Source organism: Scyliorhinus torazame, chromosome 3 (assembly GCF_047496885.1).
Source record: "Scyliorhinus torazame isolate Kashiwa2021f chromosome 3, sScyTor2.1, whole genome shotgun sequence".
In the NCBI taxonomy this organism is placed as follows: domain Eukaryota; kingdom Metazoa; phylum Chordata; class Chondrichthyes; order Carcharhiniformes; family Scyliorhinidae; genus Scyliorhinus; species Scyliorhinus torazame.
Window position 1 is genome coordinate 46067435 of NC_092709.1, and position 16995 is coordinate 46084429.

General features: G+C 53.1%; 1 protein-coding gene across 4 annotated transcripts in view; it reads right to left on the reverse strand.

Annotated features, from left to right (window-relative positions):
* Positions 1 to 16995, reverse strand: part of LOC140408433 (alpha-1,3-mannosyl-glycoprotein 4-beta-N-acetylglucosaminyltransferase B-like) — a 446701-nt gene that overhangs the window by 43742 nt on the left and 385964 nt on the right. For all 4 annotated transcript variants that reach the window (XM_072495615.1, XM_072495614.1, XM_072495616.1 and 1 more), the window contains one exon: positions 510 to 617. In XM_072495615.1, coding sequence (XP_072351716.1) covers positions 510 to 617 — 108 coding nt within the window. The remainder of the gene's footprint in view (positions 1 to 509; positions 618 to 16995) is intronic.

Here is a 16995-nt window from a genome sequence, read left to right on the forward strand (position 1 = left end):
AACAGAAAATGCTGGACAATCTCAGCAGGTCTGACAGTATCTGTGGAGAGAGAAGGGAGCTAATGTTTCGAATCTGGATGACTCTTTGTCAAAGCATCACGTTTTACCATGGAGAAAATCTTTGTGCAGTTGTTAGATCTAAAAAAATACTTTTCTCTAGAGTTGTCCTGTTACTTGGAAACATTTTAAATAGGAGAAAGAATTAAACTGGACTGCAGAGGAGAGTTTTAAGTTAAAATGGAATCAAATAGCATTGAATAATGATAATTTGAACTTCACTGCTGTGGGAAGCTAGAATTGGATTTGCAAGCAAGGATAGGAAGAGTATGATGTAGATAGTGGATAAAGATTTTGAAAGAAAACTGATGCTTTAATTAAGCAGCTTTCTCTGAACTGGCAAGAACATTTGTTAAAATATCTCATTATATTAAGAGCTTTTACAGCAAAGCAGTTAGCACACATCAAGGCATTCTGCAGCAAGCTTTCACAACATCAGCATTTCTGCTTACCTTTAGTGGCTGAAGTTTCCCAGCCAACGAAGAGTGAGTTCCGACATGCTGAAAAAGAGAAGGTTTGTAACGAATTCGCAAATTTGCTTTCTGCCTATCACAGTGTTTCTGAAAGAAAAAAAGTGACAAACATTAGATTCCCTTTAAATAAGCAACTTGAAACCATTATTTTTCTGATCTTTATCTTTCCTTTGATGTGATTTACAATAGGAAATTGTATAAGCTATAATTATCCATTGAGAATCTGTAGGATTATTTTGTCAGTCCAGCATTAACATGCAGGAGTGAAATAAACGCCACCACCTCCAGAATATTTTGAGACTTTGGATTGTAAATGTTTGAAAGATTTCCTCTTAAAAGAATTTCCACCTCCTAAACTACCTATGCTTAAATTGCCAAAAGGTAGTATCCATTTGCCGCTACTCCTATTGCTAATCACATAGTTATTATGCTTACAGCATGTTAAGTGCACTGCGTACGTTGCAGAAATGAAAATGAAAATTGCTTATTGTCACAAGTAGGCTTCAAATGAAGTTACTGTGAAAAGCCCCTAGTCGCCACATTCCGGCGCCTGTTCAGGGAGGCTGTTACGGGAATTCACCCCAGATTCACCCGTCAGGAAAACTCTATGCTAGGAACTCAAATTTACAAAATTTGGTCAACAACATGCCAGTCCAGAACAAGAAACAGTTCTCAAAATACTAGAAAAGCAAATACTGCAGACACTACAAATAATAAAAAGAAAAAGCTGGAAGTATCAACAACGGAGAGAGGAACAGTTAACTTTTCAACAACCATTTATATTTACATACGTATTTTTGGGTTGGTACCATTTTATTGAAAGGTTTCTCTCCATGGATGCTGGCTAGAACTTCTGAGCATTTCCATAATGTTCTGTTCTCAAAATATTCATCTGTTTTATCTTAACAATCTTAATAATTGTAATAAATGCAGCTGTGGAAACTGAAGGAACAGGAGAGTTGAGAAAGGCTAATTGCAAAAGGAAAGAACATCTTTCTGCTTGCATTCCACCTACGTTGTTTAATGCAATTCTGGCTTATCCGCAGCAAGTAATTACATCTGCATGTTACACAATTGTGGCCTGCTGACTTTGTTATGGGAGGATGTTACAAAGGGCGGGATCGACCCAGAAATCGGCAATGCTTGATGTCGGGCGAGGAAAGTGGCATTGGACCCACCGGTGCCAATGGCAGGTTCTGTTGTGTTCTTTGTTTTTGTTCTTTCAGCATGGTGAAGGTTGCAGTGTTAACAATGTTCAGCAAGCAGTGTTTAACAAATAAAGTTAATTTATTACACTGCACTGAATTAGATTCAAACATATTACTGAGGAACTAGTTAAGTAAAGATTACACTACACATCTACAATACTAAACTATGCTATCAGTTCAGCTATCTCATACCTATTCTATCTCTACTTCCCTTGCTCTCTCCCACTCTCTCCCAGAAGTCAAGGAGACATGTGGGGCTGGATTCTCTGGTCGCCGATGCCGAAATCGTGTTTGGTGATCAGCCGGAGAATCAAAGCCCCGACTGAATCGGGGGCGGCGCCGCTTTCGCGATGCTCCGTCCAATCCAAAGCGGCGTATCGACGACTTCAGGACATTGCCTGAGGTCCGCCCCCTGATGTTTCACCCCCGACCGCCTAATGATGTCGGTCGCGTGTGGTCTCATCCATCGGGAACTCGGCGTGGCGGCTGCGGACTCAATCCAGTGCACCACAGTCGGGGGGGGGGGGGGGGGGGGGGGGGTGGGGAATCCGCTGGCAGTGGGGTGGACTTTATCAGGGGCTGGGGCACTGTGGGGGGGGTGGGGTGGTCCGGGGTGCGCGGGCCGGCCACTATTTCGCGGGGGGGTCCGCGAGCGGCCTCCACCATGTAGCACAGCGCGGCCGCTTCAGGCCGCCGCCGTTCGCATACACGGCCACGGACCCGGCAATTCTCTGAGCCGTATCGGCAGCTGGAGCAGGGTGCTCTATACTGCCGGCATGCTAGCCCCCGGCCAAACGGAGGATCGGTGGCCGTTTTACGCCATCATTTCTGGCGTAAAACGGCATCATTCACACGCTAGTGTGGGGACTAGCCTCAGAATCGAAGAATCCAGCCAGTGATATTTATATGGTTGCTCTATAGCACCGTCTAGTGACTGGAGTACTAACACCGCATTAACCCTTTATGTACTCTACAATATCCATGTATTGTGGCAGGTTCTTCTGCCATATTGTGCGGTACTTAGTGCAAAAAATGAACAGACAGATTTCACATTGTATCGCTGATGGACTGGCCTCTGATTCATTCGCCCTGCCATTATCTTAGAACTTCATTAATCCGGGCCCCATATTGGTCAGTGCCAACAGCCTCCAAAAGAGGACAGCCATCCAATGCCAAAAGAGGATGAATGATCTCCACTGTTCCACTCTTTTCACCACTTTCAACCAAACACTCACAGTTTGAGTCAGATGAGGAGCCTCTGGACTCTGCCATGCCTGGGAAAATCAGGAAGGGATGCCTGCTGTACTCCTCAGACTGAAAGGCTTGATGGAAGAGTCAGACTGAGGTTATAATGCTGACATGCCAACTCAAGGAAGGTCAACACTGGTAAGGGGGCAGCTGCTGTGGAGACCTGGGTCCAGGATACCTGTCCTTCACTGCTGTGGGGGAGCTGCACTCCATAATTGAGGCATCTGTTTGCATCCATCAATGTCAATGCCAGAGGGAGTCGGGGCTTTTCATCCTCACTCCAACAGCCCCTCCCTCTCAAGGAACCAGCCAGGGACCCTCAGCATCCATAGGGAGGAGGATGAGCAGGTACTTACCCCAGGGCCAGTCACCCAGGTGACTCTGGAAGTGTCCGGCCCATCTAAATTCCCTCTTTATGTGACCCCTTCTGCTCCAGCTCCACAGGCCGAGGAGGCTCACACTGCCACATAGCAGGAGCCCAAAATCAGGCCAGGGTTCCCCAGGTCACAGTACTCCAGAGGATGCCTGCCAAGATCATCACAGGCCACAGGGTGTAGCAGCCAGTAGGCTGCATCCACCTCCGCTGTGGATGTTGGAGATGCATCAAGACATAGTGGCAGGGTTAGGAAGGTCAAGAAGATGCAGTTGCACAGCAGAGGCATTACTCGCTTGTACATAATGTTCACTAGTGTAAATAAACTCCCACCAATATAGAACATAGAACAGTACAGCACAGTACAGGCCCTTCAGCCCACAATGTTGTGCTGACCATTTATCCTAATCTAAGATCAACCTAACCTACGCCCCTTCAATTTACTGCTGTCCATGTGCTTGTCTAAGAGTCGCTTAAATGTCCCTAATGACTCTGACTCCACCACCTCTGCTGGCAGTGCATTCCGCACACCCGCTACTCTTTGTGTAAAGAACCTACCTCTGACATCTCCCCTATACCTTCCTCCAATCACCTTAAAATTATGTCCCCCTCGTGACAGTCATTCCCACCCTGGGGAAAAGTCTCTGGCTATCCACTCGCTCCATGCCTCTCATCATCTTGTACACCTCTATCAAGTCACCTCTCTGCCTTCTTCGCTCCAGTGCGAAAAGCCCTAGCTCCCTCAACCTTTCTTCATAAGACATGCCCTCCAGTCCAGGCAGCATCTTGGTAAATCTCCTCTGTACCCTCTCCAAAGCATCCACATCCTTCCTATAATGAGGCGACCAGAACTGGACACAATTGTCCAAGTGTGGTCTAACTAGGGTTTTATAAAGCTGCAGCAAAACCTTGCGGCTCTTAAACTCAATCCCCCTGTTTTTTTTTGGTTTTTTTAATAATATATTTTATTGAAAATGTTTGGCCAACCATCACAGTACATTGTGTATCCTTTACACAGTAATATCACAATATAAATAACAATGGCCAGTTTTATAAACAAGAAATAAATAATATATAACCAAAAACAAAAACAAAACTAAATGGCAACTGCCTTGTCCCAGATAAATATTCTCCAAAAATATGTTTTAACCGTCCAATATACAATTATCTATAACAACAACCTATACATATTATACTTATATACTTATATATTAACATCCCTGAGAATCCCTCTGATTCCTCCCCCTCAATCCCCCTGTTAATGAAAGCCAACACACCATATGCCTTCTTAACAACCCTATCAACCTGGGTGGCAACTTTGAGGGATCTATGTACGTGGACTCCAAGATCCCTCTGTTCCTCCACACTTCCAAGAATCCTGCCTTTAACCCTGTATTCAGCATTCAAATTCGACCTTCCAAAATGAATCACTTCACATTTATCAAGGTTGAACTCCATCTGCCACTTCTCAGCCCAGCTCTGCATCCTCTCAATGTCCTGTTGTAACCTGCAACAACCCTCAACACCATCTACAACTCCCCCAACCATCGTGTCATCGACAAACTTACTAACCCACCCTTCCACTTCCTCATCCAAGTCATTTATAAAAAGCACAAAGAGCAGAGGTCCCAGAACAGATCCCTGCAGAACACCACTGGTCACCGACCTCCAGGCGGAATACTTTCCATCCACTACCACTCGCTGTCTTCTTTCGGCCAGCCAATTCTGTATCCAGACAACCACATTTCCCTGTATCCCATGCCCCCTAACTTTCTGAATGAGCCTACCATGAGGAACCTTATCAAATGCCTTACTGAAATCCATATACACCACATCCACTGCCTGACCTTCATCAATGTGTCTCGTCACATCCTCAAAGAATTCAATGAGGATTGTGAGGCATGACCTGCCCCTCACAAAGCCATGCTGACTATCTTTAATCAAACTATGTTTTTCTAAATAATCATAAATCCTGGGCGGGATTCTCCACTCCCACGCCGAAGTGGCCGCGCCGTCGTGAACGCCGTTGAGATTCACGACGGCGCGGAACGGCCCCGGTCCCAACCGATTCAGGCCCTGACAATGGGCCAGGATCGGGGCCGCGTCATCTACACGTGCCAGGCCTTGTCGCCCGCGTAAAAGGGGTGCCGCATAGATGACGCGGCCAGCGCTGCATAACGAGCGTCATCCGCGCATGCGTGGTTGCCGTCCTCTCTAAGTCCGCCCCGCAAGAAGATGGGGGACGGATCTTGCGGGGCCGCGGAAGGAAGGAGGTCCTCCTTCAGAGAGGACGGCCCGACGATCGGTGGGCACCGATCGCAGACCACCCCACATTCCAGGTAAAGCCCGGTGCAGGATCCCCCCTCACCCCCCCACAGGCCGCCCCCCCCCCCAGCGTTCACGCACCGCCCACGATTGCAGCGACCAGGTGTGGACGGCGCTGGGGGGACCCCGCCGTTTTGGCCTGGCCGCTCGGCCCATCTGGGCCTCAGAATAGCGGGGGTGCCGGAGAATCGCCATTTTGGGTGTCTCCGGCGATTCTCCAGCCTGCGGCCCGCGAAATTCGACCGGGCCATTCCCGCCGCTTGGGAGAGTCGCGGGAGGATGTCGGACCAGCGTCCCCGGAAATTTTGGCGGCCCCGGCGATTCTCCCAACCGGCGTGGTAGTGGAGAATCACGCCCCCTATATTTCAGAATCCTTTCCAATATTTTGCTCACCACAGACGTAAGACTGATGGGTCTATAATTCCCAGGGATTTCCCTATTCCCTTTCTTGAACAGGGGAACATCATTCGCCTCCCACCAATCATCCGGTACTACTCCAATGGACAGTGAGGACACAAAGATCATCGCCAAGGGCGCAGCAATCTCCTCCCTGGCTTCTCGTAGTAACCTTGGGTATATCCCGTCAGGCCCAGGGAACTTATCTATCCTGATGCTTTTCAAAATTTCCAGCACATCCTCCTTCTTAATATCAACCTGTTTGAGTCTATTAACCTGGTTCACACTGTTCTCATGGGCAACAAGGTCCATCTCTAGAGATTACTGAAGCAAAATATTAATTTAGGCCCCCCCCTACTTCCTCAGACTCCAGGCCCAAGTTCCCTCCACTATCCCTGATCGGCCCTACTCTCACTTTGATCATCCTCTTATTTCTCACATAAGTGGAGAACTCCTTGGGCTTTTCCCTAATCCTTCCTGCCAGGGCTTTTTCATGCCCCCGTCTAGCCCTGCTCAGTCTATTTTTGAGTTCCTTCCTGGCTACCTTGTAACTCTCTAGAGCCGAGTCAGATCCTTGCCTCCTCAACCTTCCTTCTTCCTCTTGACTAGAAGCTCCACTTCTCTTGTCATCCAAGGCTCCTTCACCTTACCATTCCTTCCTTGTCTCAGTGGGACAAAACTATCCAGCACTCACAGCAAGTGCTCCTTAAACAACCCCCACATTACTGTTGTGCATTTCCCCAAGAACAATTGTTCCCACTTTATGCTCCTCAGCTCCTGTCTAATGGCAGTACAATTTCCCCTCCCCCAATTAAATACCTTCCCATACTGTCTGTTCCTATCCCTCTCCATGACTATGGTAAAGGTCAAGGAGTTGTGGTCTCAGTCACCAAAATGCTCTCCCACCGAGACATCTGACACCTGGCCTGGTTCGCTGCCGAGCACCAAGTCCAATATGGCCTTCCCCCTAGTCGGCCTATCTACATAGTGAGGCAGGAATCCTTCCTGTGCATACCAGACAAAATCTGCTCCATCCAAACCATTTGCACTAAGGAGGTTCCAGTCAATATTAGGAAAGTTGAAGTCACCCATGACAACAAATCTGTTACTTCTGCACTTTTCCATCGATCTGCCGCCCAATCTGTTCCTCTATCTCTCTGCTGCTATTGGGGGGTCTATAGAAAACTTCCAATAAAGTGACTACTCCTTTCTTGTTTCTTTTTTAAAAATAATATGTTTTTATTAAGAATTTTTCAATAACAATATTTTCCACCTTACAAACAAACCCCCCCCCCCCCCCCCCCCCATAACAAAGAAAAGAAAAAGAACTTGCGTGGCAAGACATGAACATGGCAAGTCAATAAGATACAGAACTTTGTACATTGGATTCTTCCCGTACATGTCAGTTTCCGGATCATTCATGTGTTTTCTTGCTCAAATGCCCCCCAGAGAAACCCCCCTTCCCCCCTCCCTCCCCTCCCCATGAATGATGTCCCCCCGCCCCCCCCCCCCCTCCCCCCCTCCCCCCCCCCCCCCCCCCCCCCACTCCCCCCCTGGGTTGCTGTTGCTGCTGTCCGACCTTCATCTAACGCTCTGCGAGATGGTCTAGGAACGGTTGCCACCGCCTGTAGAACCCCTGTGCAGACCCTCTCAAGGCAAACTTTATCCTTTCCAACTTGATAAACCCTGCCATATCATTCATCCAGGCCTCCACGCTGGGGGGCTTCGCCTCCTTCCACATTAGCAAGATCCTTCGCCGGGCTACTAGGGACGCAAAGGCCCGAATGCCGGCATCTTTCGCCTCCTGCACTCCCGGCTCGTCCACTACTCCAAATAGTGCTAGCCCCCAGCTTGGCTTGACCCGAACTTTCACCACCTTAGATACTGTTCCCGCAACTCCCCTCCAGAACCCCTCCAGTGCCGGACATGACGAAAACATATGGACTGGTTCGCCGGACTTCCTGAGCACCTCCCACATCTGTCCTCCACCCCAAAGAACCTACTCAGCCTCGCCCCCGTCCTATGTGCTCTATGAACCACCTTAAATTGTATCAGGCTAAGCCTGGCACACGAGGAAGAGGAATTAACCCTACTTAGGGCATCAGCCCATAACCCCTCCTCAATCTCCTCCCCCAACTCCCCCTCCCATTTACCCTTCAGCTCCTCTACCAGAGCCTCCCCCTCTTCTTTCATCTCCTGGTATATCGCCGACACCTTGCCCTCTCCGACCCATACGCCCAAAATCATCCTATCTTGAATCCCCTGTGCCGGGAGTAGCGGAAATTCCCTCACCTGCCGCCTCACAAACGCCCTCACTTGCATGTACCTGAAAGCGTTTCCAGGGGGTAGCCCAAACGTTTCCTCCAGCGCCCCTAAGCTCGCAAACGTCCCATCAATGAACAGGTCCCCCATTCTTCTAATCCCTACCCGATGCCAGCTCTGAAATTTCCCGTCCATTCTTCCTGGGACAAACCGATGATTGTCTCTGATCGGGGACCACACCGAGGCTCCCGTCGCACCCCTATGCCGTCTCCACTGCCCCCAGATCTTTAGCGTTGCCGCCACCACCGGGCTCGTGGTATACCTTGCCAGCGAGAGCGGCAGCGGTGCCTTCACCAGCGCCCCCAGGCTCGTTCCTTTGCATGACGCCATCTCCAACCTCTTCCATGCTGCCCCCTCTCCCTCCATCACCCACTTACGGATCATTGCCACGTTGGCTGCCCAATAATAACCACCCAGATTCGGCAACTCCAACCCTCCTCTATCTTTGCTACGCTCCAAGAACCCCCTCCTTACCCTTGGGGTCTTGCTCGCCCACACAAATCCCGTAATGCTCTTGCTTACCCTCTTAAAAAAGGCCTTAGTGATCACAATTGGGAGGCATTGGAATAGAAAAAGAAATCTCGGGAGGACCACCATTTTAACCGACTGTACCCTACCCGCCAGCGAGAGTGGCAACATGTCCCACCTTTTAAAATCCTCCTCTATCTGTTCCACCAACCGCGTCAAATTAAGTTTGTGCAGTGCCCCCCAGCTCCTAGCTACCTGAATCCCCAAGTATCAAAAGCTCCTTTCCTCCCTCCTCAACGGTAGGCCGTCTAGCCCTCTTCCCTGGTCCCCCGGATGGATCACAAAGAGCTCACTCTTTCCCACATTGAGCTTATAGCCCGAAAAGTCTCCAAACTCCCGTAGGATCTGCATTACCTCAACCATCCCCTCCACTGGATCCGTCACATACAGCAACACATCGTCTGCGTACAGCGACACTCGATGTTCCTCTCCCCCTCGAACCACCCCCTTCCATTTCCCCGACTCCCTTAACGCCATGGCCAAAGGTTCAATTGCTAATGCAAACAGCAGAGGGGACAGGGGGCACCCCTGCCTCGTCCCTCGATACAGCCGGAAATACTCCGACCTCCGTCGGTTCGTGACCACACTCGTCACCGGGGCTTTATACAGGAGCTTAACCCAACTAATAAACCCTCCCCCAAACCCAAACCTCCTCAACGCTTCCCAGAGATACTCCCACTCTACCCGATCAAAGGCCTTCTCCGCGTCCATGGCTGTCACTATCTCCGCTTCTCCCTCCACCGATGGCATAATTATCACATTTAGGAGCCTTCGCACATTAGTATTTAACTGCCTACCCTTTACGAATCCCGTCTGGTCCTCGTGAATCACCCCCGGGACACAGTCCTCAATCCTCGTGACCAACATTTTTGCCAGCAACTTAGCATCTACATTAAGGAGCGAGATCGGTCTATATGACCCACATTGCAGTGGGTCCTTATCCCGCTTCAGGATCAAAGAGATTGTCGCCTCAGACATTGTCGGGGGCAGGGTCCCCCCCCCTCCCTTGATTCATTGAAGGTCCTTACCAGCAACGGGGCTAACAGATCTACATGCTGTGGTAGTATGTATTGGGGGTCATGTGGGACTGGAAGCCCTAATGTCATTGGCTGACAGATCCCGGGTCCTGGTTGGCCGTTGACCTCAAGCTCCGCCCTGAAGGCGGAGTATAAGAAGCCGGAGTCTTCCCCCGCAGGCCAGTTTACTATCGAGCTGCGGGGGAACAGACACGCTTAATAAAGCCTCATCGACTTCACTCTATTCGTCTCATGGAGTCTTTGTGCGCTACAATTTATTAAGCGTGCCTAAAAAGGACTATGGAGCTCAGGATCATTCCAGAATGCCTGAGGATCAGCCCCCACGCAGTGAACGCGGCAGCAGCCTTCAAACACTGGCAGACTTGCTTCGAGGCCTACCTCAGAACGACCACCGGCCGAGTCTCAGACGAACAAAAACTGCAGGTCCTGCACTCGAGGGTGAGCACGGAGATTTTCACCCTCATTGAAGACACCGACGATTTCCAGACGGCGTTCGCAGCACTGAGAAGTCTCTACGTTCGCCCGGTTAACCAAATCTACGCTCGCTACCAGCTCGCGACGAGACAGCAAACTCCCGGAGAATCGATGGACGAGTTCTACGCCGCGCTGCTGATTTTGGGACGAGCCTGCAGCTGCCCGTCGGTGAACGCAAACGAACACACGGACATGTTAATGCGCGATGCTTTTGTGGCAGGTATGCAATCCTCCCAAATCCGCCAAAGACTTCTAGAAAAAGAGTCACTAGGACTCTCAGAGGCACGGGCCCTAGCAGCCTCCCTAGACGTGGCCGCGCATAATACCCGCGCCTACGGCCCCGACCGCGCGGCAGGCCATTGGGCCCCGTACGTACCCGTCGCGGCAAACCCCCTACCCCCCCCGGACACCCCACAGGCTTGCACGGTCCAAACGCCGAGTCGCACCGGGGGCGCCCGCTGTTATTTCTGCGACCAGGCGAAACACCCCCGACAGCGCTGTCCGGCCCGCGCAGCCATCTGCAAAAGCTGCGGGAAAAAGGGCCATTATGCGGTTGTGTGCCGGTCCCGCGTGGTCGCCGCCGTCCCGGGAGCACAGGGAGCCCTGCAAGCAGTCTATGCGCCCCAACCCCCCCAGCACGCCATGTACGATCCGCAGGCGCAGCCGCTCTGGGTCCCGACCACCGCGGTCCCGGGAGAACTGGGAGCCCTGCACGCCGCCTACGCTCCCAACCCCCCTCTCCGCAGCCCATGTATGACCCGCCGCCGGCGCTACCGCTTTGGGTCCCGGCCAACACTCTCCACGGGGAGGAGGGAGTTTTTCGCGTCCCTAACGCCACCCTAACCCCCGTCCCGCGCCCCACGCCTGACCCGCAGGCGCCACCTACTTGGACCCCGACCACCGCTGTCCCCGGTGAGGGAGCTCCGCACGGTCACAGCGCTCGCGGCCCCACGCCTGACCCGCCGGCGCCGCCGACTTGGGCCCCGACCACCGCTGTCCCCGGTGAGGGAGCTCCGCGCGGTCCTAGCGCTCGCGGTCCTAGCGCTCGCGGTGAGGGATCTCCGCGCGGTCCTAGCGCTCGCGGTCCTAGCGCTCGCGGTGAGGGAGCTCCGCGCGGTCCTAGCGCTCGCGGTCCTAGCGCTCCCCAGCCCCCCCAGCACACCATGTGCGACCCGCAGACACCGCCATTTTGGGTCCCGACCACCACGAGGGGAGGAGGGGCGCCGATGTGCGACCCAAAGACGCCGCCATTTTGGGTCCCGACCACCACGAGGGGAGGAGGGGCGCCGCCATCTTGGACCGCCCCAGACCTGTACGACGCATGGGGGCGGCCATTTTTTCCACCCCTGCCGCCATCTTGTGACCCCCCAGCCACGTGCGATGTATGGGGGCGGCCATTTTGTTCACCCCGACGCCATCTTGGATGGCAACAACGGACCCCACTCCACTACTACAACCACGGCTCGCTTCGATTACGCTCAATCAGGCTCGGCCCCGGACACTCCAGACGACGACGACAACGGTCCTAATAAACGGCCACGAGACGCCATGCCTAGTCGACTCCGGGAGCACGGAAAGCTTTATACACCCCGACACGGTAAGACGCTGTTCCTTGACCACCTATCCCAGCGCACAAAAGATTTGCCTAGCTGCAGGATCCCACTCCGTACAGATCCAGGGATTCTGCATAGTTACCCTTACGGTGCAGGGAAGGGAGTTCAAAAACTACAAACTTAACGTCCTTCCCCAACTCTGTGGCCCCACCTTGCTGGGATTAGATTTCCAATGTAATCTACAGAGCCTTATGTTCAAATTCGGCGGCCCCATACCCCCACTCACTATCTGCGGCCTCGCAACCCTCAAAGTGCAACCCCCGTCCTTGTTTGCGAACCTCACCCCGGATTGCAAACCCGTCGCCACTAGGAGCAGACGGTACAGCGCCCAGGACCGGACCTTCATTCGGTCTGAAGTCCAGCGGCTACTAAAGGAGGGCATAATCCAGGCCAGCAATAGTCCCTGGAGAGCGCAGGTGGTAGTAGTGAAGACAGGGGAGGAACAAAGGATGGTCATTGACTATAGCCAGACCATCAACAGGTACACACAACTAGACGCGTACCCTCTCCCCCGCATATCCGACATGGTCAATCGGATTGCCCAATATAAGGTCTTCTCCACCGTGGACCTCAAGTCCGCCTACCATCAGCTCCCCATCCGCCCAAGTGACCGCAAGTACACAGCCTTCGAGGCAGACGGGCGATTATACCATTTCCTACGGGTCCCTTTTGGCGTCACAAACGGGGTCTCGGTCTTCCAACGGGAGATGGACCGAATGGTTGATCAACATGGGTTGCGGGCCACGTTCCCGTATCTCGACAATGTAACCATCTGCGGCCACGACCAGCAGGACCACGACGCCAACCTCCAAAAATTCCTCCAGACCGCCAAAGCCTTGAACCTCACGTACAACGAGGACAAGTGCGTTTTTAGCACCGACCGGCTAGCCATTCTGGGCGACATAGTACGCAATGGGATAATAGGCCCCGACCCCGAACGTATGCGCGCACTCATGGAATTTCCCCTCCCGCACTGCCCAAAAGCCCTGAAACGCTGCTTGTGGTTCTTTTCGTACTACGCCCAGTGGGTCCCCCAGTACGCAGACAAGGCCCGCCCCCTAATACAGACCACGACCTTCCCTCTGTCGACAGAGGCTTGCCAGGCCTTCAGCCGCATCAAAGCGGATATCGCAAAGGCCACGATGCGCGCCATCGCCGAGTCCCTCCCCTTCCAGGTCGAGAGCGATGCCTCCAACGTAGCTCTAGCGGCCACCCTTAACCAAGCGGGCAGACCCGTGGCCTTTTTCTCCCGGACCCTCCACGCCTCAGAAATCCGCCACTCTTCAGTAGAAAAGGAAGCCCAAGCCATAGTGGAAGCTGTGCGACATTGGAGGCATTACCTGGCCGGCAGGAGATTCACTCTCCTCACCGACCAACGGTCGGTAGCCTTCATGTTCGATAATGCACTGCGGGGCAAAATCAAAAACGACAAGATCTTAAGGTGGAGGATCGAGCTCTCCACCTTCAACTACGAGGTCTTGTATCGTCCCGGAAAGCTGAACGAGCCGTCCGATGCCCTATCCCGCGGCACATGTGCCAACGCACAAATTAACCGCCTCCAAACCCTCCACGAGGACCTCTGCCACCTGGGGGTCACTCGGTTTTACCACTTCATCAAGTCCCGCAATCTCCCATACTCCTTAGAGGAGGTCCGTACAGTCACGAGGGACTGCCACATCTGCGCGGAATGCAAGCCGCATTTTTTCAGGCCAGATGGAGCGCACCTGATTAAGGCGTCCCGCCCCTTCGAGCACCTCAGTCTCGATTTCAAAGGGCCCCTCCCCTCCACCGACCGCAACGCATATTTTCTTAACGTAGTGGACGAATACTCCCGCTTCCCTTTTGCCATTCCCTGCTCTGACATGACCGCGGCCACAGTCATTAAAGCCCTGAACAGCATCTTCACACTGTTCGGTTACCCCGCATACGTCCACAGCGACAGGGGGTCCTCTTTCATGAGTGACGAGCTGCGCCAGTTCCTGCTCAGCAAGGGCATAGCCTCAAGCAGGACGACCAGCTACAACTCCCGGGGGAACGGGCAAGTAGAAAGGGAGAACGGCACGGTCTGGAAGGCCGTCCTACTGGCCCTACGGTCCAGGGACCTCCCAGTTTCAAGGTGGCAGGAGATCCTCCCGGACGCTCTCCATTCCATCCGGTCGTTATTATGTACGAGCACTAATCAAACGCCGCATGAGCGTCTCCTTGTCTTCCCTAGGAGGTCCTCCTCTGGAACGTCGCTGCCGACCTGGCTGGCGGCCCCAGGACCCATCCTGCTCCGAAAGCATGTGCGGGCACATAAGGCGGACCCGTTGGTCGAAAGGGTTCACCTCCTCCACGCAAACCCCCAGTACGCCTACGTGGAGTACCCCGACGGCCGACAGGACACGGTCTCCCTGCGGGATCTGGCGCCCGCCAGCAACACGCACACCCCCCCGACACCAGCAACCCAACCCGCCGCACCCCGCGACCGCCCCCTTCCCAGGAGGATCGGTCCCCCTCCCCTTTGCACCGACAGCTGAAACCGTACGGCTCCTGGAGACGACAACACTGGTACAAGCACCACCACCACCGCCGGGGCCGAGGCGATCGACACGGACGACCAGACCGCCCGACCGACTCGTGGCGTCGATGTAAAACAAATATGGACTGTTCACAAGAACATTTTGCTTTTCTTCCTATACCCTCTGTAAATAGTTGCAACAGGACGAAATTGTCCAATACTGTATTGCCATGTGAATGTTTTATCCTCCCAGGACCAGCCCTGTAAACCCTTACCACCATACGAAGCATCACCCCGCCGGGTTCATTTTTGACAAGGGGTGAATGTGGTAGTATGTATTGGGGGTCATGTGGGACTGGAAGCCCTAATGTCATTGGCTGACAGATCCCAGGTCCTGGTTGGCCGTTGACCTCAAGCTCCGCCCTGAAGGCGGAGTATAAGAAGCCGGAGTCTTCCCCCGCAGGCCAGTTTACTATCGAGCTGCGGGGGAACAGACACGCTTAATAAAGCCTCATCGACTTCACTCTATTCGTCTCATGGAGTCTTTGTGCGCTACACATGCTTCCTGTAGAACTCCACCGGGAACCCATCCGGCCCCGGGGCCTTCCCTGCCTGCATGCTCCCCAGTCCTTTAACCAGCTCCTCCACCCCAATTGGCACCCCCAACCAGCCACCTCCTGCACCTCCACCCTTGGGAACCTCAACTGATCCAAGAATCGCCGCATCCCCTCTTTTCCCCCTGGGGGCTGGGACCTATACAGTTCCTCGGAAAAGGCCTTAAAAGCCTCATTCACTTTCCCTGCACTCCGCACCGTAGTTCCCCTGCCATCTTTGACTCCACCTATTTCCCTCGCTGCCACCCTCTTACGGAGCTGGTGTGCCAGCATCCGGCTCGCCTTCTCCCCATATTCATATATCACCCCCTGTGCCTTCCTCCACTGTGCCTCTGCCTTCCCTGTGGTCAACAGGTCGAACTCCGTCTGGAGACTTCGTCTCTCCCTGAGTAGTCCCTCATCAGGAGCCTCTGCATAGCTCCTGTCCACCCTTAAAATCTCCCCCACTAACCTCTCCCTTTACCTGCCCTCTCTCTTCACCCTGTGAGCCCTAATGGAGATTAACTCTCCCCTGACCACCGCCTTCAGCGCCTCCCATACTACTCCGACCTGCACCTCCCCGTTGTCGTTAGCCTCCAGATACCATTCAATACACCCTCGCACCCTCCCGCACACTTCCTCATCTGCCAGTAGTCCCGCATCCAACCTCCACAACGGGCGTTGGTCCCTCTCCTCCCCCAGCTCCAGCTCCACCCAGTGCGGGGCATGGTCTGAAATGGCTATGGCTGAATACTCCGTTCCCTCCACTTTCGGGATCAGTGCCCTGCCCAAAACAAAAAAAATCTATCCGGGAGTAGGCCTTATGTACGTGGGAGAAAAAAGAAAATTCTCTGGCCAAAGGCCTGACAAATCTCCACGGATCTACTCCCCCCATCTGATCCATAAACCCTCTAAGCACCTTGGCCGCAGCCGGCCTCTTCCCTGTCCTAGATCTGGAGCGATCTAATGCTGGGTCCAGCACCGTGTTAAAATCCCCACCCATTATCAAACTCCCTACCTCCAGGTCCGGAATACGCCGCATCGTCCCAGTTCGGGGCATATACATTCACCAGTACCACCTCCGTCCCCTGCAACCTACCACTCACCATCACGTATCGGCCTACCTTGTCCGTTACTATGTTCTTGGCCTCAAACGACACCCGCTTTCCCACCAGTATTGCCACCCCTCTATTCTTCGCATCCAGCCCCGAATGGAACACCTGTCCCACCCATCCCTTCCTTAACCTTGGCCACAGGCTGCAGGGTTGCTGGGAGAGATGAGTGCATATTTAAAAGAGACTTAAGTTCCTGGAGCAGGCCACAGGCTGCAGGGTTGCTGGGAGCGGTGAGTGCATATTTAAAAGAGACTTCAGTTCCTGGAGCAGGCCACAAGCTGCAGGGTTGCTGGGAGAGGTGAGTGCATATTTAAAAGAGACTTCAGTTCCTGGAGCAGGCCACAGGCTGCAGGGTTGCTGGGAGAGGTGAGTGCATATTTAAAAGAGACTTCAGTTCCTGGAGCAGGCCACAGGCTGCAGGGTTGCTGGGAGAGGTGAGTGCATATTTAAAAGAGACTTCAGTTCCTGGAGCAGGCCACAGGCTGCAGAGTTGCTGGGAGAGGTGAGTGCATATTTAAAAGAGCTTAGTTTACAGGTCGAGTGGCAGTTGGAGACTTCACTTCCTGGAGCGGGCCTATTGGCTCATTGGAAATCAGGCAGGGTACAAAAGATGTGGCAGGAGTGCCTTTAGATACGGAGTGCTGATTGGAACATAGTGCATCTGAGGTTAGGTGAGTGACTGAGTTCGGGTGAGTGGCGAGAGAGGGCTGTGTTTTTGTTGGTGTTCGGGTTT